The sequence below is a fragment of the Cryptosporidium muris genome, genomic scaffold (assembly GCF_000006515.1).
Source record: "Cryptosporidium muris RN66 scf_1106632373453 genomic scaffold, whole genome shotgun sequence".
Classification (NCBI taxonomy): domain Eukaryota; phylum Apicomplexa; class Conoidasida; order Eucoccidiorida; family Cryptosporidiidae; genus Cryptosporidium; species Cryptosporidium muris.
Genome location: NW_002196570.1, coordinates 680,886 through 701,642, shown reverse-complemented (window position 1 = coordinate 701,642; position 20,757 = coordinate 680,886). Strand labels below are relative to the sequence as shown.

At 28.6% G+C, this 20,757-nt stretch overlaps 10 protein-coding genes across 10 annotated transcripts, besides 17 other annotated features; 5 read left to right on the top strand and 5 right to left on the bottom strand.

Moving 5' to 3' along the window:
- Window positions 1–178: 178 nt before the first annotated feature.
- Window positions 179–206: a sequence feature (AT_rich).
- A 1-nt stretch (window position 207) lies between these two features.
- CMU_040380 (uncharacterized protein) lies at window positions 208–1,144 on the top strand (the record flags this gene model as incomplete). The annotated part of the gene is made up of 2 exons (XM_002139282.1): window positions 208–418; window positions 462–1,144. The coding sequence occupies 2 exons, from the start codon at window positions 208–210 to the stop codon at window positions 1,142–1,144; spliced, it is 894 nt and encodes a 297-aa protein (XP_002139318.1).
- Window positions 646–697: a microsatellite.
- Window positions 876–905: a sequence feature (AT_rich).
- Window positions 1,145–1,600: 456 nt separating the features above from the next.
- Window positions 1,601–4,467, bottom strand: CMU_040370 (uncharacterized protein; the record flags this gene model as incomplete). Its single annotated transcript, XM_002139281.1, has 4 exons — window positions 1,601–1,923; window positions 2,246–2,458; window positions 2,523–2,633; window positions 2,703–4,467. The coding sequence occupies 4 exons, from the start codon at window positions 4,465–4,467 to the stop codon at window positions 1,601–1,603; spliced, it is 2,412 nt and encodes an 803-aa protein (XP_002139317.1).
- Window positions 2,635–2,701: a sequence feature (AT_rich).
- Window positions 4,468–4,986: 519 nt separating the features above from the next.
- Window positions 4,987–8,403, bottom strand: CMU_040360 (uncharacterized protein; the record flags this gene model as incomplete). Its single annotated transcript, XM_002139280.1, has 1 exon — window positions 4,987–8,403. One exon carries the CDS (start codon window positions 8,401–8,403, stop codon window positions 4,987–4,989), a length of 3,417 nt encoding a protein of 1,138 aa, XP_002139316.1.
- Window positions 8,404–8,804: 401 nt separating this feature from the next.
- Window positions 8,805–8,826: a sequence feature (AT_rich).
- An 8-nt stretch (window positions 8,827–8,834) lies between these two features.
- CMU_040350 (uncharacterized protein) lies at window positions 8,835–11,666 on the top strand (the record flags this gene model as incomplete). Its single annotated transcript, XM_002139279.1, has 1 exon — window positions 8,835–11,666. One exon carries the CDS (start codon window positions 8,835–8,837, stop codon window positions 11,664–11,666), a length of 2,832 nt encoding a protein of 943 aa, XP_002139315.1.
- Window positions 9,013–9,043: a sequence feature (AT_rich).
- A 913-nt stretch (window positions 11,667–12,579) lies between the features above and the next one.
- Window positions 12,580–12,684: a sequence feature (AT_rich).
- Window positions 12,685–13,348: 664 nt separating this feature from the next.
- CMU_040340 (uncharacterized protein) lies at window positions 13,349–14,761 on the top strand (the record flags this gene model as incomplete). Its single annotated transcript, XM_002139278.1, has 2 exons — window positions 13,349–13,392; window positions 13,495–14,761. The coding sequence occupies 2 exons, from the start codon at window positions 13,349–13,351 to the stop codon at window positions 14,759–14,761; spliced, it is 1,311 nt and encodes a 436-aa protein (XP_002139314.1).
- A 3-nt stretch (window positions 14,762–14,764) lies between these two features.
- Window positions 14,765–14,848: a sequence feature (AT_rich).
- An 85-nt stretch (window positions 14,849–14,933) lies between these two features.
- Window positions 14,934–16,052, bottom strand: CMU_040330 (uncharacterized protein; the record flags this gene model as incomplete). Its single annotated transcript, XM_002139277.1, has 1 exon — window positions 14,934–16,052. One exon carries the CDS (start codon window positions 16,050–16,052, stop codon window positions 14,934–14,936), a length of 1,119 nt encoding a protein of 372 aa, XP_002139313.1.
- A 161-nt stretch (window positions 16,053–16,213) lies between these two features.
- CMU_040320 (uncharacterized protein) lies at window positions 16,214–17,599 on the bottom strand (the record flags this gene model as incomplete). Its single annotated transcript, XM_002139276.1, has 1 exon — window positions 16,214–17,599. One exon carries the CDS (start codon window positions 17,597–17,599, stop codon window positions 16,214–16,216), a length of 1,386 nt encoding a protein of 461 aa, XP_002139312.1.
- Window positions 16,844–16,926: a sequence feature (AT_rich).
- Window positions 17,099–17,144: a sequence feature (AT_rich).
- Window positions 17,600–17,725: 126 nt separating the features above from the next.
- Window positions 17,726–17,786: a sequence feature (AT_rich).
- A 79-nt stretch (window positions 17,787–17,865) lies between these two features.
- Window positions 17,866–17,951: a microsatellite.
- An 8-nt stretch (window positions 17,952–17,959) lies between these two features.
- Window positions 17,960–17,997: a sequence feature (AT_rich).
- A 55-nt stretch (window positions 17,998–18,052) lies between these two features.
- Window positions 18,053–18,192: a sequence feature (AT_rich).
- CMU_040310 (Roadblock/LC7 domain-containing protein) lies at window positions 18,102–18,532 on the top strand (the record flags this gene model as incomplete). Its single annotated transcript, XM_002139275.1, has 2 exons — window positions 18,102–18,122; window positions 18,194–18,532. 2 exons carry the CDS (start codon window positions 18,102–18,104, stop codon window positions 18,530–18,532), a joined length of 360 nt encoding a protein of 119 aa, XP_002139311.1.
- A 5-nt stretch (window positions 18,533–18,537) lies between these two features.
- Window positions 18,538–18,566: a sequence feature (AT_rich).
- Window positions 18,567–18,654: 88 nt separating this feature from the next.
- Window positions 18,655–19,401, bottom strand: CMU_040300 (uncharacterized protein; the record flags this gene model as incomplete). The annotated part of the gene is made up of 1 exon (XM_002139274.1): window positions 18,655–19,401. One exon carries the CDS (start codon window positions 19,399–19,401, stop codon window positions 18,655–18,657), a length of 747 nt encoding a protein of 248 aa, XP_002139310.1.
- Window positions 18,738–18,767: a sequence feature (AT_rich).
- Window positions 19,402–19,569: 168 nt separating the features above from the next.
- On the top strand, window positions 19,570–20,190 carry CMU_040290 (Yip1 domain-containing protein; the record flags this gene model as incomplete). Its single annotated transcript, XM_002139273.1, has 1 exon — window positions 19,570–20,190. The coding sequence occupies one exon, from the start codon at window positions 19,570–19,572 to the stop codon at window positions 20,188–20,190; it is 621 nt and encodes a 206-aa protein (XP_002139309.1).
- Window positions 20,191–20,249: 59 nt separating this feature from the next.
- Window positions 20,250–20,295: a sequence feature (AT_rich).
- Window positions 20,296–20,757: the final 462 nt, after the last annotated feature.

The following is a 20,757-nucleotide window of genomic DNA, read 5'->3' as shown; positions in this document are numbered from 1 at the left end:
TACATTTTAGAGATGATTGCGTGAAAGTGCCTATTTGCAATGTACTATATGCAAGATTTTATAGTTGCTATAGGCGCCCGTGGTGACTTTTTACGTTCAGTGAGCGCGTTTGTTTTTTTTTTTTTTTTTAAGGTTTCTTATTTGGAGATCCAGTTATCATGCAGGGAGGAAGTAAATCTAAATATTTGTAATATTTATTAAATATTGATGGTTTCTATTGTATCAACAGCTCAAGTAGGCCGTATAGTGGATGACTCAAGTACAGGCAGGACAGGAAAGATACATCATAGGAAGTGTGGTATTTGGGGAACTGCTTACTGCTGCTTAAGCCTTAAGACAAGTGTTATAATGATAGCAGTAACCTATGGATTTCTATATTTGATAGTAAAGTTTTGTAAGTTTAATATTAGCTTTCTTTGTTCACTACATCTGTAAATATAAACTATCTTTTGTCTCTTCAGCTTTTCTAACGATTACAGCAATTAATTCTACTATGAATCTAGCTGGAATGAATTCTAATTTGGACATACTAAGTAAAATTTTGCCTGATTATCTAGAAAAGTATTTTGACAAACTCATTTTTTTACTATTAAAAGAGGTAGTCACTAAACTAGATTCAAATATGGTTTCTACATTCCAAGTCATTTTAATTAACTATCTAAATATTTCTTCATTTATTTATGGATATTTATTTATTATTGGCCTTATATCTGGTATTTTCTCGTGGTTCTGGGCAACTGTAACTTTTCTAGTTTTAATTTGGGTAGATGTTATCAAAAACATCACAGGTATACTCTTTTTCTACTTTATGATAGCTAAAAACTTCCAATCTTGGTGGATGTATTTCTACATATTTTTAGGGGTTACTAGTGTCCTATTATTTATTTTATTATGTTTTTATTATACGATTCAGGTTACATATTCTTTGTACTTGGTACAACTAGCAGGGGGGAGAGGAAACGAAAAAGTTCCTTACTTCAAACTTAGAAGAATGGTTCCAAGTAGCACAACATGTTTAGGTACATCTCCCCGTCCTAGAATAGCAAGCAGAATAGACCCAAATATAGACTCTATAGCAGATGAAACTAATCCTTTGCTACAGAAAGAGTCTTCTAATGTACAACAGCCAGAACAGCTAGTTTAGCTATTTAATTTTATTTATTAAGGTAACAAAGTCAACATAAATATAATTGCAGCTACTAAGCAATTCAGGAATTTGTATAATTGATTAATTATAAGCCTTAAAATTTAATTAGACAATTCCGTTCTTTTTTCTACTAAGAAGATATTTAAATAAATTTATTTCTGTTCATACTACTATTAAAAGTAATACGAAGTATTAATTTAAAATGTGAAGTATGAACCTTTCAAGTAGTTATTTGCTAACAAAGTCTTATTTTTCTTTCTTTAGTTCTTATTAGTAATGCAATCGTATATACAGATCATCATAGACGATTATGCTCTTAACTATATTTGGGAAACTTGCAGTTTCTTGACATCCAAAGACTAATGAATTTCCATTTATTTACTTTATATCTCTTGAGTAAACTGTCTACTTTTGAGTTATAATTTGGGCGTAATTCTAGTTGCTCTAGCTCGTCTAATTTTCAATTATTTCATCTTCTATCTCATCTTCTGTATCATCTGCTGTTATATCTTCAAATTCTATGCTTGAAGATCCTTGTTCCAGTATAACTTCAGGGGATTCTTCAGGTATCTTAAATACTTCTCTTTGATCCTCCTTAATCTCATTATTATCAGTTTCAGACTTCAATGATTTCAAATCTTTCGTTCTAGCTGCTTTATCTTCATCAATAAGCTTAAGAATTTTCATTTGAAGATCTTGGTCTAATTCTTTAATTGAATTTTGATAGTACTCAAATAGTTGAGGTTCAAAAGTATTCTTGACAATAATATGAGATCCTAAAAATGCATTTAATATTCAGTTAATACAGGTTTCATTAATAATCAGATAATAAAAAAAGTCAATTGCAAAAGTTTTTAATTAATCATTGATATTCATAGGACACAGATCAAAATCCAATAATATGAAATACTTGTTTAGTCACCAAAAACCATCCATACAAGCTTAATCATTAAGAGTATGCAGGTTATAAATTTTTTTTTAATGTTTCAGGAAATTTTATAATTGGATTAAAGTCTGGTCAATCAATATGACGAATAGTTGACCAAAAACTAACTTGGATAATCAATATTTTAATTGTGTTTGTACATAGTAACTTACCTTCAGGAGCAGTTTTAAGTTTTAATTCAAGTATTTTTAGTTGTTCAGATGAGATGTAGTTGGGCTCAAAATTATTGAACTCTACTAAGACATACTGTCCCCCATATATGTTCTGTGGAAGAGTTTCAGTAACTTCGGCTGATTGCTGATTGGCACCCTCACTTGCATCTTCAATTGCTACTCTATTTAAAAATTCTACTATTTTCTCTTCACCTATTAAGAATATATTACTATTAAGTAGAAAATACATAAATCAAGTTAAAATATTACTATTTACCTTCAAATTCTGGACTTGGCTGAGTCCTTACTGTTTCATCTGTTATAGATTTTGGTTTATCGATCAATATATCTTCAAGAGTATCATCTTGGATAGAACCTTCATTGAATTCTAAAAATATTTTTAAAAAACAAAATAAATTATATAAATTAAAATTACATTTTTTATTATAAAATTTACCTTTTTTCTCTTTAGAATTATCTACATTTGTAACAATAACTTCTGGGAAAATACCTTCCATAAAATCCACCATTTCTGGTTCCTTCATATCGTATTTTAAAATTCTACGTATGTATTTTGGTTTGTCTAACGTAATAGATGAGGGTTTTGAAGCATTTATAGATAAGCTATTATTATTATAGGAGCTTATAAGAGATTCATTCCTTGCTTTAGATACATTAGAGCTGTTAAAATATACAGGTACTAGCTTTTCAAATTTATTTATCATTGGTTCAATTTGTTTATTATATGATTCATCACCTTTTTGCTTGATCCCTAATTCTTTTTCTTCCTCTTTGCTATCACTAGCTTCGTTATGCTGAGCTTTATGTTCAAGTTCTACAAGATTTGGTTCTGCAGATACACCTTCTGTATCATTTTTTACCTCAAACAAATTCCGAGTATAATCTATTGCTGGTTCTTCTATAGATTTTAATGTAGAATTTATTCCAGGTCCTTTAGATTCCAATATAGAATTTATTTCTGTTTCTTCCATGGATTCTAATGTAGAATTCATTCCAGATCTTTCAGATTCCAATATAGAATTTATTTCTGGTTCTTTCATATATTCTAATGTAGAATTTATTCCAGGTCTTTCAGATTCCAGTATAGAATTTATTTCTGTTTCTTCCATGGGTTCTAATGTAGAATTCATTCCAGATCTTTCAGATTCCAATATAGAATTTATTTTTGGTTCCTCTATAGATTCTAATGTAGAATTTATTCTAGGTCTTTCAGATTCCAATATAGAATTTATTTCTGGTTCCTCTATAGATTCTAATGTAGAATTCACTCCAGATCTTTCAGATTCCAATATAGAATTTATTTCTGGTTCCTCTATAGATTCTAATGTAGAATTTATTCTAGGTCTTTCAGATTCCAATATAGAATTTATTTCTGGTTCCTCTATAGATTCTAATGTAGAATTCACTCCAGATCTTTCAGATTCCAATATAGAATTTATTTCTGGTTCCTCTATAGATTCTAATGTAGAATTCACTCCAGATCTTTCAGATTCCAATATAGAATTTATTTCTGGTTCCTCTATAGATTCTAATGTAGAATTCACTCCAGATCTTTCAGATTCCAATATAGAATTTATTTCTGGTTCCTCTATAGATTCTAATGTAGAATTCACTTCAAATCTTTCAGATTTCAATATAGAATTTATTTCTATTTCTTCCATGGGTTCTAATGTAGAATTCACTCCAGATCTTTCAGATTTCAATATAGAATTTATTTCTGGTTCTTTCATATATTCTAATGTAGAATTTATTCCAGGTCTTTCAGATTCCAATATAGAATTTATTTCTGGTTCTTCCATAGATTCTAATATAGAATTTACTCTAGGTCTTTCAGATTCAAATATAGAACTTATTTCTGGTTCTTCTGTTGGATCCAGCGTAGAATTAATTTTGGATTCCCCTGTAGACTCTAATTTAGAATCTACTGTAAATTCTGTTGTAGGTTCTACACTATCTTTAGACTTCACTACAGATTCTGTGTCATTATTATATAAGCCCTTTTGTCCAAACAAATTATCTATAGGAGTTAAAATAAAGTTTTTTGCGATGCTTTCAGTCTGTAGGTTACCATAATTAGATCCAGAAAATTTTCTCCTCAAAACTTTTGATTCCTTAGCTCTAAGCCGAACTGCAAAAGTACCCCATAAAAAAGACTGTAAAATAACTAACAATTGCACAACTAGTTTATAATTTATTATCATTTCTTAAATATTAAGAATGTTTATCTCTACTTACCAAGATTCAAAATATTGTTATTTCACCCTGGTGTGTCGCGCTAGTGATTTTTGTGTACTTGCACACATAAAGAAGTCAAAACAACTAGGTAATTATCCCAAATAAAAATATCAATTAAGGCTCCTAAATTTAATACAGAATTGAAGATCACAAATTTAATTTTTAGAAATTAATGTCTATAAATGATATAAAATTTGGTTTTTTAGATATGAAATAATAAAGCGTGATATTATCTAGTTCGAATTATTAAGTATTTTTTTAAATAAAAGACCAGCCTAAGTAATATTTATACTTTAATAAACTAATTGAGACATAATTAAATATATTAGATTCTCATTATACAATAATCCAATAAATAGTTACTGTAAATCTACTCGGTACCGAGTAATAAAATAGATCAATATTTTTTACGTTATGTCTCCTATGTTACATCATTTATTAGATTAACTAAAGTACTTTAAATTACTTCTTTTATTTTTGGTTATTTAATTAGTTCTTAGTGCTGAATTATTTCTAAAGGCATTTAGACGTTCTTGTATTTGATGGATTAGTTTGAGTTTTTGAGAAATGGAGTCGTCGAATTGCTTAACATTAATTCTTGCAGCCTTTACTTTCTCTTTCAGATTCATATTACCTTTCAGATATTCTCCTTCTACAGCTCTAAGTTCATCTGCTGCAGTTTGCATGTTGGTTTTGATTTGCTGAAGATCTTCTTGTTCGGAATCCAACATCTTCTGTAGCACATTTGGATCATTTTTGCGCAAAAGTTCATCTTTTGCCTTCTGAGCTATATCGACCTTGTCTTGCAATTCCTTTACAAGATCATTATAGTAGTCAATATTATCTTTGATTTCATCGTTACTAGGACTATCTTGTGCCTTTGCCTCCCATTCTATGAGGTTTTTTTTTGCATATGACAACTGTGGTTCATATACTTCGAGGACAGCTTGAACATTAGCCCAACCCAGAGATGAATCGCCATTCTTATTAGGACTTGTCAAATAAGTTTCCAATAGTTTGAGTGGGTCTCCTTCAGCCAGTTTCTCTGCTTCATCCCAATTGTTTGTCTTTTTTTCGACAGTCTCTATTTCTTCTAGATGTAGCTGTGCAGAAGCTAACAGTTGAGCCATTTGAGGATCTGCATTAACAACTGGCATACTTCCATTCAACTTCTCTAGAGTATTTACTGAGAGTTGGGGAATAGAAACGTCAGGAACGTTCAAATGCCTTAATTTATGTACATCATCTGGAGCATTTAATGCAGTTAAGATAGTTGGGGCTTCATCTTCCTCTGCGTATAGGGAACTTGTGTCAGATGCAATAGCTTCTTCTTTTTTATACTCCTTATCTTGACTACTTTTTAAAACTGTTGAAAGAGGCTTGGAAGGCTGATCTGCAAATGGAATAAGATTGTCTGATATCACTGAGTCTGTTTCATCACGTTTAAAGCAATCAAAATCTACCTGTGAATCCTGATGACAAATATTTACTGAACTAATTTCTGACAGTTCTCCATCTTCCAGCACAATTGGACCTCTTATTGAACTAGAACTTTGACTATGTTCACTAGTGTCACCTTTTGAATCAAGTACACATTGGGATTTATTTTTATTTTGTATTTTACCATCCTGTTCCTTTTTATCTTTTATATCATTATTTGTTTTCTTCTTGGTTGCTTCTATTAGTTGTTCACTTTCGTCTATATTAGTATCAAGTTCTCCGATATATTTCGGTTTATCTATGCAATCCCCTCCCAAAATCCCCTGTTGATTTGTTTTTATTTCAGATGACACCTCTCTATCTCCTAATTTTGGCTCAATCTTAGCTACATCAAGATTATTAGGTTCTTCTAAAGTTGGGTGATTTTCAATATGAGTACTAACTGGTTCTTCAGTATCTGGTGTTTGTGCTGACTGAAAGAAATCATGATCTTTTTTCTTCTTTTCTGCACTTTTGTTTAAAGAAAAAAGTGCCATTGCTGCTTTTGTAACTGGAATAACAGTTTCCTTGTCTAATGGGTATTGTTCACTTGATGAATTAATACCCAGAACTTCCGATATATCTGCTTTTTCATCAGGAGTTTGAGTTGATGTCTCGTATGTCGTTTCTTCTTCTTTAGGTATTTCTACTATAACAGGTTCTGATTTCTTATGTTGTACAAGAAAATTACTTTGACTAGTTTTGCTACAGGAAGACTTATTCTCGATATTTTCTTCAATAGGTGTAGTAGAGGATTGTTTACTAGAGGCTAATTGAGTAGGACGAGTTACTGTAGATTGTCGAAATTCTGGACTTGTAATTGGACTGCTTTTATTCCTTATATTTACTGGGCTTTCTGTATTTATATCCACATTATTTGTATTATTTGGTGAGAATGATATTTCAATATGGATCGACTTATTTTTTTTACTCTTTTTTGGCTTTTCTACAAATAGTTTTTTGGCTTGGTCTATCAAATTTTGAATTTCTGTTTTTGTATCTTCCAAGGCTTTTCCCTCATCTTTTAGTGAATTTTTGAGTAATTCTTCTTCCATCATCAAGGCATCATCAATTATTTCTTGTTCTTTCAATAGGGCATCACCCAAGATTTCTTGTTCTTTATTTAAGACCTCACTCAGCATTTGACCTCCCTTCTCCAACGCATTATTTAGCAACTTTTTTTGGTCCTGCAAGTTAATTTGAGATAGTAATTCCTCCTTTTCCAAAGTATCTCTTAATAATTTCTTTTGTTGTTGCTCTGCTTCTTTTAAAATATATCTCTCAGCCTTTAAAGCACTATCTAAGAGATCTTCCTCCAAAGCTAGAGCCTCTTCCAAAATAGAGGCATTTAGAGCAACTCCACTTTGATCCCCTGCACAATTTAAAGTTGCTTGGTTAAAAACTTCACTATCAGAATTAATTGATTTACAAGAACTTTTTATTTCACTAGGATTCCGATTTTCAGTTGAGTACTTCATACAATCTTTTGCTCTTCGAGATTCTTGTATTTTAGAAGAGCTACTAGGGCGTGTAGAGGAATTTTCAAAATCAGGTAATTTACCTGAAATATCAGTAATTAATTTTTCTGATGTATTATTTTCTGAAGGGTTACTATTTATAGGTTTGTTTTTATCAATAGAATTTGTAACAGGAATCTCATCCCATTCCCTTTTACAAGATCCCTCATTCACTTGTTTTAATTCAGTTACATCAAATTTCTCAATAGCTAGATCACTTCCAATTTGTTTGTCCTTTAGTTTTGCCTTCACATTATCTATCTCCTCTTTATCTACTAGACCCTTATGTACTTCACTGGCCCCCTTTAATGCAGATGTGCAACAATTTCTGCATGAATATATTGATGAGTTATTCGCATTATCAGTGGAAAATGTGTTACTGTATTTATGATCTATAATAGTAGGTGGAGGGCTTTTAGTATCCTCTATATTCTGTAAATACAAATTGCTATATCCAAATGAAGAATGAGATAATGAATGAGAAACAGGTCCAATACAGGTTTGAACCCCAATAGGGGTAGAAGGAGATAAGCTAAGGTTAGTAAAAGCCTCCTGTTTAGCAGGTCCCAAAGGTGTCTGTACAAAATTCGTAACTTTAGTCTCAATAAGTGTACTAGAAGGAGATGTACCAGGTACAAAATTTAGTGGTAGAGGTGAAATAGGACGCGATTCCGCTTTCCTTATGAATACTGGATCCGGTGATAAAGACTGGTTATATAATGGAGTAAAAACTGCACCATTTTTGGCGGGTGACCTACCACGCTGTGAAGTTAATTCCAAATTGCAGCCATAGCCCTCGTTTAGATTGGGAATGGGAGGTATAACTAAAAGTCTGCTAGTAGGTGAACAGGGAATTGAACATTCCTGCTCATCAATGTTTGAATTATTACAACATTGGAAAGCCATCTTTGTAATATTTAGCCAAATATAAAAAATTCCTAGTTTCACAGAAGAAATCCAATAAAAAAAAAAAAAGAATAACCAGTTCTGGTAAATATTTCCTGATAAAATAAAAACAAAAACCTAGAACTCTATTAAATTATAGATTTAATTTTTACACAAGGTAAATAACTGAAGTAAATCCATTGCCTCCAACCTTCGGGATGCCTGAACAAAAGAAAAATGAAGGTTAGACACTTTTATTTTTCATTTAAAAAAAAGTGGGCCTAAACTGGTTATTCTATGTGTGCTTAGTCTTACTTGAAATTCTTAATAGAAAAATATCAGGTTTGGGAATTACAAAAATATGTATGTGTGGATAGCTCCACACATGCAAACTACTTACATAGTTATATAAAACACTTCAGTTTTTATATTTTAATATTTAAACACCAAAAATGATATCGCATAGACAAAAGTGGATATATATTACTATTGTTCTTTATTTTATACTTTCTAATGGAGATTTTACTGTATTAGGGGAAAATCCTTTGAACAGCTCTTTCATATCTCAGTTAAATACTAACATTTCAGACTCTGTAGACTATGAGAATCTTTTCCAAAGTGAACTTTTACTAAATAATATAATAAATAAAACAAAATATTTGCTTAATTCAGGTCAAGAAATGCTCTCTACAATGGAATCAGTATACCAGTGTGATCCAAAGGTAGTGAAATTTGTAAATTCAATAGATCCTCCTATTAATATTGAAGTAAATCCTAATGAGAATCAACAAGTTGAAGATTTATCTGAAAGGATTTCTTCTTCTTTGCACGAATTTGTTGATAAATTAATTAATGGTTGGGATAATTTTTGGAATGGAATTTGGGGAGCACAAAATATTTCCAATACATTAGTTCCTCCCGGAGTTAATATTACATTACATACAAATAGCTCTAATAGAACAATTATTTGTGGCTCTGCAGTAGTTCCTTGGACTTCTTCTATGCAATGTTATCGGGTTTTTAAAGATATATTAGCAGAAATTAGTTTTGGAGATCGCTGTAATATTACTCAACCATTATACCAACTTGCAGATGTACTAAATTCAACGAATAAACTTACTCACATTGGTTTTGATAATTTACACTCAAAAGTTGAAGGAGTTTTTGAAAAATATCGTGAAAATATTTTGCGTGGTAATATCTTTTCTAGAGTTGATTTATTTTTCAAAAAAATTCCCTTTTTCTTTCTAGATCGTTCTTTAAGCAGAAATTTATACGATTTGGCAAATTCTCAAGCAGAAATGGCTTCTATTGTGAAGTATATGCATAAGGAGGGGATTTTCACTCGTGAATCTATACTTCAGAATATTGTAAACTTTATTCGTTCATTGACTTCCATATATACAAGAGCTCAGACAAATTTACATACATTAAGAACAAAATTAAAAATAAATGCTACAGAAGTAGAAAATTTGACATCTAAAATTGAGAACATGAAGAATTTAGAGGTTACACTTTTGGATAATGTTAAGGATACTGTACAACAGTATAATAATCAGACAAATATTCCACTCCCTACTATTACATCTCAAATCCAAAGAATTGCAAATAATGCAATGAATTCGGCTATTAACACAGTTAAGATATTAGAAAAGAAGAATTTAGTAACTAATGAACAACTAACTGATTTAGTTAATGAAGTTGCTAAATTTTCATTGTTCAACAATTTATCAGTACCTGTTAGTGAGAATGGAACATTAACACTACGGTATCTTAATAGTGAAGGTGATATTCCCTTAGATACTTCATTGATATCAAGAGAAGTAATCCATAAATATTTTATGGATATATTTATGGGAGCCCTGTTTTACAATGTAACTCATGGTAACCTTCATCCTACACTTTACTCTAGTACAAAAAAATTGATCAATAACACTAATAATGAAAAACTAAATCAAGAAGGAAGTCCATCAACCAATTCTGAGACTGATATTACAATTTTCCCCGTTTTGATTTCCTTCAATTTCTCGGAGACTAGCAAATTAAGTGGAAGATCTAAAGAAAAAGTATCTATTACTGGGGTACAAGATATAACAAATATTAATAATTCAAAATACATTGGAAATAAAGACAACACAGTTGAACAATTTATAAATAATAAAGATTTAAGCTTGAGTGAAGCTATAGGTACTAATCCTGAAAAAGGCTTAGACTTTTTTAGTGATAAGTATTATACAGATATCCCTATAGTAAATGGAACAAATCAAAATAGCATAAAAGTATTAGTTTCTCAGAGCAGTTATATTTCTTTGCCACAAAAACCTATAAGATCACCAAATCCTTCTGAAAGACCCAAAAACAATACTATTTCTAAGGATGAGGCTAATCAAGATTCCAAAATAGCGGAGAATTTAACAAAAAATAGCAATAGTAATACTAATGTAAAATGTAAGAATGATCAAGATAGATCTACAGTATTAGTAGCTACTAATACATCTACAACTAAACCTATAATCAAGAGTACTTCAGCTTTTGATAGTAAAGCTGTATATGAAGAAAAAGATAATACAAAGAATCTGAGAGGATTTGAGGTATCACCACATACACTTGCGAGTATTTATTTGAATACAAAGGAGGTCCAAAGAACTAATTTTAACTCTTCTGGAGTTACAAGATCAGTTGAGGATAATTTTGAGAGATTGGAATTTAAAACAAGTACAACTAACGAAGATCCAAATATGAAGCATTATCTGAAGACTGAAGCATCAACAAATACAAATACCCCTAATACTAATCTAAGTACAATACATAAACCAAACCACAAAAACTCAACAAATATGATCAAAGGTAAAACTACAGGGAGTATTGTAATTGATCCCTTCAGTATAAAGGAGACAATACAACACACAGTAAGTAGTGATAATTCGTTAGCTTTTGTAACCATTCCAGTAACTTCAAAATCTACCAATAGAAGTTCTTTACTTAATATTACATCTTCACTTCAGCCAAAGCAAACAGGTATTAAGTCAACATCTTGCACTTTTGATTCAGAAAATATCGAGAATTACAAAGAAAATACAAATACTGATATTACCTCTTCAGCTCACAATGTAGCAAACTTAAAAAAGTATCTAATTTCTTCAGTAAACAACAGTGAGTACAATGTCACTTCTGATACAGGGGTAAAAGAAGCACAAATCAGTACTAAGTTTACATTGCTTGACCACCAAGAAGACGATTCACCTAATATAACTCCAAGTACCTTCGATACATTCAAATTCTAAAGTGTAGAATTCAAGTACTTATTTGGTCTTATCTATTATTAACACGTCTTACAAAGTTAAATTCCACAATACATTGTTCATGATTAATTCTCTCTAATTAGGTCAAAATAACCTTGAATATCTGGTAATTCAAGTAATTACATGTCATTAACTTAAATTACCATTATATCCTAGTAGACCTGGGTTAGTACCACCATATGTAGTGGAGGTAGAATTATGCAAAATATTACTAATAGCTTGAATTAGACCTTGCTGCATTTGTTCATCTAATTTAGCTCTTTGCTGTTGGAGGGCTGAAATAAGTGTATATTTAGAATAGAAAATAAGATTTCTCAGGAAGTTGCGGAAACTTACAGTTCAATAATTGGCTGATTGATTCAATTGGCCCTGACATATCAGTAGTATTTGCGACGGAAAACGAGGGAAGACTTCCTGGTATAGTAAGAGCTTCATTTGCTATAAATTGAATTTTCATAAATTAATTTGTATTATATAAAACTATACAGTAAGATAAATGAAACTAACCATTATTTTCTGGTCTGTATCCTAACAGATGGTAAGAAAGCAATAAATGATATAGTAGTAAATGATAAAGCAATAAATAAAAAATTTTGTAGCTTCATTTTCTAGAAATAATAAATTAATTAAAACTTGTGATAAACTGCTTATGAGAAAATCAGGTAACTGACAGTAAAAGGGAGGTGTTGCAATACGTCATTGCATGCGTCTCAGGGATTCGGTATTGCATTGTCTAGATTGTATACGTAAATCTCAGATATCTTGTCTACTCACTAGTAAATCAGACTTTATACATAAGTGTTGAGTCTCCTTTTATTTTTTATGTTGAATTTTCTAACATCTCAAAATTCAAATAAATAATCAGCTTAGAGTTGTCGAATTAATATTCATCTTCTATTAAATATATATGAATATTTTAGTACTATTATCACTATATATTTTAAATTAAAGAGAATTATTCATTTTATTATATAACCTGAATATTATAATATTTATTTTACTATCTTTTCAAGCTAATAGTGAGTTATTACTATAAATCCTCGATATAATTGTAAAAGTAAATTGGGGGGATAATGTACTTCTATTGATTAAAATAACTATAGTAACATACTATAATTTCTAGTAGATAAGTAATATTGAATTTTTAGATTGAAGCATGTAGAATTTTAAGATTATTTTTCTAAAGTAAAAAGAGGACTTTTGCCGCATTATTTTATGCGCCAATATATTTAACCGCCTTGTATTCATGTATAATATTGTAATAAATATTTAGAGCCAAGAGTATTGACAAGTCTAGTCAATACCCAAACGCATTTTTGTACATGGACATTTTTAGCTTTAATTTATTGTGTGCCTAATTTTCAAGAGCTTATAAACATCTTGATCATATAATAAAGGATAATTTGACAATATCAATAAATTATTAAGTATAAAATTGTAACTATAAATTGAAGTAATAGAAACTATTACAATTCAAAGGAAATTGTAAAGTTGAGCTATATGAAAAGTTATTAAATTGTGGTTTACTGAGAGTATAAGGAGTAGTACAAATTAAAACATTTTCTAAATACAAATTTTAATGTTATTTGGGAATTATTCCCTTATAATTCCCTATATTAGATATTAAAGGTATACAAACAAAAGATCTACCACTAGTATATTTTATGAGTACTCAGAATATCCCTATACTTATTCCAGATTTCACAAGGTAAGTCTAGTATATAATATTATTGTATAGATAGAACCACTTTTTATAGTCTATATTAGTATTTTATTTATTCATGATTATATTAACTACTTTACTTTGTAGGTCAGGTAGTAAATTAGTTAATAATAAAGACAGAGGGAGTAATTATACGAGAAAAGCTCATAATCAGGCCTTAACATCAACCGGTTATCATAGAAGAAGACATAGGTCGAGTATTTTGAATTTACCAAAAAATATAAAGAATAATATCATTTTATGTTCTCATTGTCATCATTTAATTGGATATTACTCCCTACCAGAGCCATCATCTTCAATTTCTTATGTATGGAATTGTTGTGTTACAAGACCAAATATGGGAGCAGATGCAGAATTTGTCAAACATAGTGGATGGCAAGCACGTTGTAATAGGAGTTTAATAAATAATGATTTGAATACAAATAATAAAGACTTAAGTTTAAATGACAGTGAATGGGAAAATTGTGATGAATATGAATTAGAAGAGAATTACCATGATCATTTTATAGATAATGTGAGAAGAATGTCTGACACAGTTATTTCTAGTATTGAATGTGCAAAAAATTGGTTAGGCTCTTCAATGCAAAGGTATAGTACTACTCATAGTATTCAGCATGAAACAGATCAAACTTCTACTCAAAAAGATAATTTAAATAATTATACTAATTCTAAGAATAGGACACAAGAAGAGCCAGAAATTGTAGATAGAGGAATCTATATTAAAGATAAACTTTCTACAAACCCTGCTCAGGTAGCAATGGAGAAACATAATTTAGGCTCTAAAATAGTAGTAAATGATATTAAATTGGAACAAAATCCTACTTCTAATTCATTAAATACAGAAACTCTAAATCCTAAGTGTGATACCTCAAATAATATTGAACATCGAGACTCTCGTGTAGACAGTAATGAAGAAACAATTAAGAGTCTTAAAATCAATTTGGATAGAAATAAAGAAACTAAAGAAAAATCAAAAGATAATATTAAAAAACTTGGTATAAATTTAAAAGTTGATAAATTAGATCAGATTGAATTTGCTAATCAAGAAGAAATAATAAATAAGACAAAAATTCCAAGTTCCAAAGAATTCTCTAAATATGAAGGGATAGAGGGAAATCAGTCAACAAATGAGATGAAAGCTTATAAAGACCCAAAGAAGACAATTCAAGTGAATAGTAATGAAGTTATAAAAGATATAACCTTAGGTAATCTTGAAAAAATTGATAAAGCTGAGCAAGATCAGTTCACTTACAATACTTTGAATAATAATAATAAGCTGACATCAAATATAATGAAGTCAGCAAGTACTGAGGCCTCTATAAGTAGTTCAGGATTAGAAGATAGAATTAAGTAAATCAATAATATAATTAGAGAATTAAATATTCAATATTAAAAAATTTCTATTAATCTAAATTCATATTATCTAATACAATAAATATTTCAGAAAAACCGTTACCTATAATATGCTGTAAATTATTGTTATAAGAAAAAAATTTAGATATAATAAAGTGAAGTTGAAAATTATTTTAAGTATGTTCAGCACTATGATATCCAATTATATGAGGACTAGAAAGATCTGGAGATGCTATTGGAACAAAAGATTGAATGAAGGTATTTTGAGGACTTGAATTTAATATATTATGATTAACAGGACTTGGATTAAAACCTTGAGTAACCATATGAGTATTGGGAATTTTAAGTTCTAAAGAAGACTTTTGACCAGTTGATTCTAAACTTGCAATTATAGGTGAGGGTGATAGCTCTACAATCTTTTCAGGTAATGGCTTTATTTCATTAGTTGTATTATTTGATAAAAGATTAGTAGATCCAAATTCTAGAGGTCTTACGGAAGTAGATATCACATCTGGATATTTCGTAGAAGTAGATATTATATCTGAATATTTTGTAGGAGATATTATATCTGGATATCTTGCAGAAGTAGATATTATACTTGTTTCTAACTGTTGAGGAGTTCCAAATGTGTGGAAAACTTTTAATCCTAATTGAATCATAAATTGTACCATACTTTCCTGATCTTTTCTCTCATTATCTGTTTTATAAAATACATATACTGGGTGTATAAAGAGTGGAGTCTCAGGTAATGTTGTAGGAGATGATAATACGGCATTATCAAATCTTGGTGAGTAAATAGATTCTACCATTCCTGTAGTACTTTTTGAACTTATATCTTTAATATTATAGCCAAGTAATTTTTTTAACGACATTTCATATCCATCTTTAAGTATATCCATTGCATTTGTAAATGGGGCTTGAGGCATATTAAGAGAAAGTTTTGTTTTAGATACTCGGGAATTTTCAGGAAAAAACGTCTTAAAGTTACGAAGAATAGCTCTTCCTAATGTCCTACCAAACGGAGTATCTAATGTACCACGAGGGCAATGTATCTTAATTGATTGATCATTCTCATAAAATTTCACATACACATTTAATTGCCAGTCTAAGTTAGGATCTATATTTGGATGCTTTCTTTTCACCTTATTATTAATTTCCAAAAGTAAATCTTGACCTTCTAGACCATTAACTCTAAATAAAAATAATGGAACTAAAAACACAAATATCCCAAATGGTTTATTAAACATCTTGGAATTATAATCGGAGATCTTTGTAAGATATATATTCGACATATATTTCAAAGCCAATTTGGCGGCTCATGTGTTATTTCCAATGTTAGATCATGGCGTGGGATAAAATAGAAACCACTTAAAAAGAAGAAAAAAAAAATTAACTCTCTATAGTATAAAATAGGGATTAATATTAATTTACTATTAGAATTATCTATTTGAATTTATTCACTATCTTCTTCATCTTCTTCTTTATCTTTAAACCAACCTGAAGAAATGTCAAATAAACCCTTATTTCTACCAAATATACGTCTTAGAAATATCTTAAACTTTCTCCAAAAACGAGTAGAAGATGATCCTGATAAAGGTCCTAATGCAAACCACTCTATTCGTAGTTTCTCTCTTTCAAGGATATAGTAAAAGCACGCACAAATTATATAATCATAAATATCCCATCCACTTGTATTTAATGATAAGCGTGATATGCTATCAAGAATACGAACCATTACACCTTGTGGAAATATCTGCCATTTATTACCAAAACGATGCCATATAGGAATAGAATCTATTGAATTTATAAATTTCTGACTCTTTATGCAAAATATTGTTTTACATAACATTTTATTAAACTGTCTCCATGTCAAAGATGGTTTTTCATGTTTATGTTTATTTTTAAAATCTATTATTGACATCTGATTTAAGTATTGATATTTAAATGTTGTAAGAATAATTGCAGTAATTACATCTAATTCATTATCCCACCAATCTGGTAGTAATTCAATATTTGAATCTCCATTCTCAGAATTAAATTTTCTTTGTTTTTTAATATTCTTTACATGACGATAAGCGCTACGAAATAATTTAAAAGTATTTCTTATAGTTTTAAATAACTTAGTATATTTATTTTCATTATTAAAGTTTTTAATTTTATTATTTTGAGAATTATCACTTAATTTTTCAATTTGCATATTATATTCCAAAGTTGTATTTTTTTTTAACTTTAATTCAGTTAATATTCTTGTCTTCAATTCACTATGTGTAAGTTGATTTAAAAATGCATTATCCTTCAATCTTTCCTTAGAAAATACTCCTAATAAAGACCAATAGGGTTTAATTTTTTTAAAAGTATAATCTTTTTCATAAAATAATTTAAATGTTCCAAATGAATTAATAGTATAATACAAATGATAAAATTCACTACATACTTTTGTTATATTACTTTCTATATTCCACCATTTACCCCATTCAGGTAATTCTTGAACAGTTTTATTTTCTTCCGAAAAGGCATCTAAAGGGGGGACTCTCCCCATAACCCAGTCACTAAAATCACGATAATTAAAGATATTATGTGCTAATTTTAGCCTTTCTAAAAGAAACATAATGAATACTGCTATTACATAGTCATTATCTTCCCAATTTGTTGTAATTATAATTGAATCCTTTCTACTAGGTAATTTGTGCATGATATTTCCAACAGTACCTTTTTTAATTCCAAAACGACTGTAACGGGTCTTTAATAATCCAGGAAAATTTTTTGATAATTCCTTATCATCAATATATTCTTCATAGTCTTTATCTTTTAAAAGAATACAGCTAATATTGTTACACATCAAGATAAGAATAAACAAAAATACAACATTTGTTAAGAGTAAGTATCTATACATTTGTTAGCAATATAAACACATCCATATTATACTCCTTTAATTATATTTGATATTTATAGAATTTATAGCGCGTTATTATATTAGAATAAAATCGAATATATTATTTATTATATTCTAATATTAAGTAATATTAGAATTAACTTGGTAACTTTTTCTTTTTTTTCAATCATATCTTTAATTTAGTAATATTTCAATAGAATTCTAAAATTTATTATATATATATAATTTTAATAATGTAGACCTATATAAATAATTATATATATTTATATTATATTAGCTTTATAAATATTTTAATATAGTTTTTAGTTTATAATTATAATTTTCTTTTTAATTTAAAATAATTTCTAAGAATAAGGGAATTACATATAATATTCTAAAATAATAGCGCCTAATAGCGGGTTATTTATTATTATAAATTTTTTTTTTTTTTTAAAAGGATGTTATTAAAATGAAGGAAAATCTAAAAACTGTAAGTTTATTTTATAAATGACTTATTATATAGTTATATTATGATTTAAATATAATATATATTAATTTTAGGATGATCTAGAAAGTACATTATCAAGAATTAAAGGGCGAAAAGGTGTAATTGGAGTAATTATCTTAGATATTGATGGTTCTCCTTTAGTTTCTACTTTTGATAATAAAACAACTCAATTATATACTAATAATATATATGATATCATTAAATCAGCTAATGTCCTAGGAAAAGCTGCAGTTGGTCCACTTGATGAGATACAGCTTATTAGATTACACTTCAAGAAGCATACTATCCTAGTAGCTCCTGATAAAAAATTCACTTTTTTAACAGTACAAGAGACAAATTATTCTTATTATAATGGGGAAGTAACACATGAGATAACAAAAGATAATATATAGACTGCATATATTAATAATTACAAATATATATTATGATTATCTCTGACGAAATCTATTTATTTATAAGCTAAATATATTATTAATCTAGCTAATATTATCTTAGTGAAGAGAAATTGTATTATTTATATTCGTTGATGCCTATGTACACTTTGACTATTTATCCAATTTAATGTTATTAATGGTAGAACTAAAGGTATAATAGATGTAAATAAATTTATAAAAAATGATAAAATTTCGTAAACATAATCTATTAAAGTTGGTGAATAATTATTTTCATAAATATGAATATACGATGAATACGAATAATCACCAAATTGATTATTTGAATCATCGTCTTTTGTTGTATCACCAAATATAGGTCTCCATTTAAAGAAATATATACGTATTAGAAGTAACAGTATATTAATTGAATATAAAGCAAATAGAGGTTTCCTATATGAATCCAGGATCAAATTTTGTATCTTTAAAGGTAACATATTAAATACTATACCTTCTAGTGTACATATTTTGAATTTGATAAAGTTATATGTAGCCTTTAATTTTAACCATAATTGGGGGTTATTATTTTGTATATTAGGATTTAAATTTGATGAATCTTGATGAGATTGCTGTCTTTCATCTCTTAAGAGTCTTAAGAATTCTTCAAATACAAATGTATCTGCGATTTCACTTCTTAATTCAAAGGCTACATCTTGAGCAGATCTTGTTTCATTTGATAATCGTAAATATCGCTCAAATTGGTGTACAGAATTTCTAATTTGTTGAGTTCTTATAGTACCTTGCCAATACTGAGCAGATCTTAATGTTTTGATAACCACATCACGACATCTAAGAGCCTCTTCCCTATTAGTAGATGAGTTTACATCCATCTATTCTTGATTTGAAGGGAGCATTAGTTTAAGAAAATTCGTCACTAATTTGGAAATAAGGCGGTAAAAATGTGTATACCATTATTACTATTATATTATACTTGGATGTATTTTGCGGGAACTCTTTTTTTTCTTTTTTTTCTTAAGTTTTAATATAATTACTCGATTATGAATATTTCAGATAAACATCCAGATGATATATTGTTTATAAGTGGAGAAATATGTGAGGAGAATATTTCAGATGGTACTTTGGATGAATCTGTATTGACAACAATTATCCGTGATATTAGCCATGTATATAATAAAATGATATTTTATCTTTTAACATATAAGAGAAGTAACAAGGGTAATATTAACAATATGCAAATGCTTTATAACTGGGATTTATGGGGACCTTGTCTATTCTTACTTGTATTATCTTGTTGTGTATATATAAAGGCTCCATATACGAGTAAGAGTAATATATTTTCTACAGTTTACTTTGTATTTTTTCATGGAAGTATAGTTGTTACTTTAAATTCAATACTACTTGGATCTAAATGCTCATTTTTTGCTATTTTAAGTCTTTTAGGATATTGTTTACTCCCTTTTTCGATTGTTTCAGTTATATCTTTAGTAATTCCATTTACTCTAACAACAGTAATATTAACTATTATTGCTCTTTTACATACATACAATACAATTTCCAATTTGATGAGGGGCATAATCCCAGAAGATAGACAATTTCTTGTTTTATATCCAATATCTCTATTATATATTACAATAGCATATTTAGTTGTTGTGAGTTAAGTTTTTGAACTATATACTAAATTTCTAGATAACTAAATTGAAACAGTATAATTTGAATGAATTATAAGATATTTCAAATATATTTAATTTTAAAGTAAAATATATCTTGAGTTAAATCAAAGCTAAGACCTATATTAAAGTGGTTAGTGGTTATATTTTGAAAATTAGTTCTTTTTAAATTAAGGTTCAATATTTCTATATTAGAATTTCCCTTTACTTCGTAATATAAAGTTATTTTGATATAAACTAAAGATCACTCTATAATAAATGACTTATACCTAATAATTACAAAACCCTTAGTAAGTATATATAACACTAAATAAATACCTTTCTAATTAAGTTCTTATATATCATATATTTCCAAATAGGTTAGAATTTGTGGACTTTTAGTTACAGTATATCTACATTAATAAATCTCTACAGAAATCTTTTTAAGAAGTATTTAAAGATATAATAAGATGTAACATTTATTAATATCAAATAATGAAACATTCTAAAATTGGCAGTAATATTAAAAGTTACTTATTTACTTTTTTATTTTCGATTCCAACTTTGTATGTCTTATTT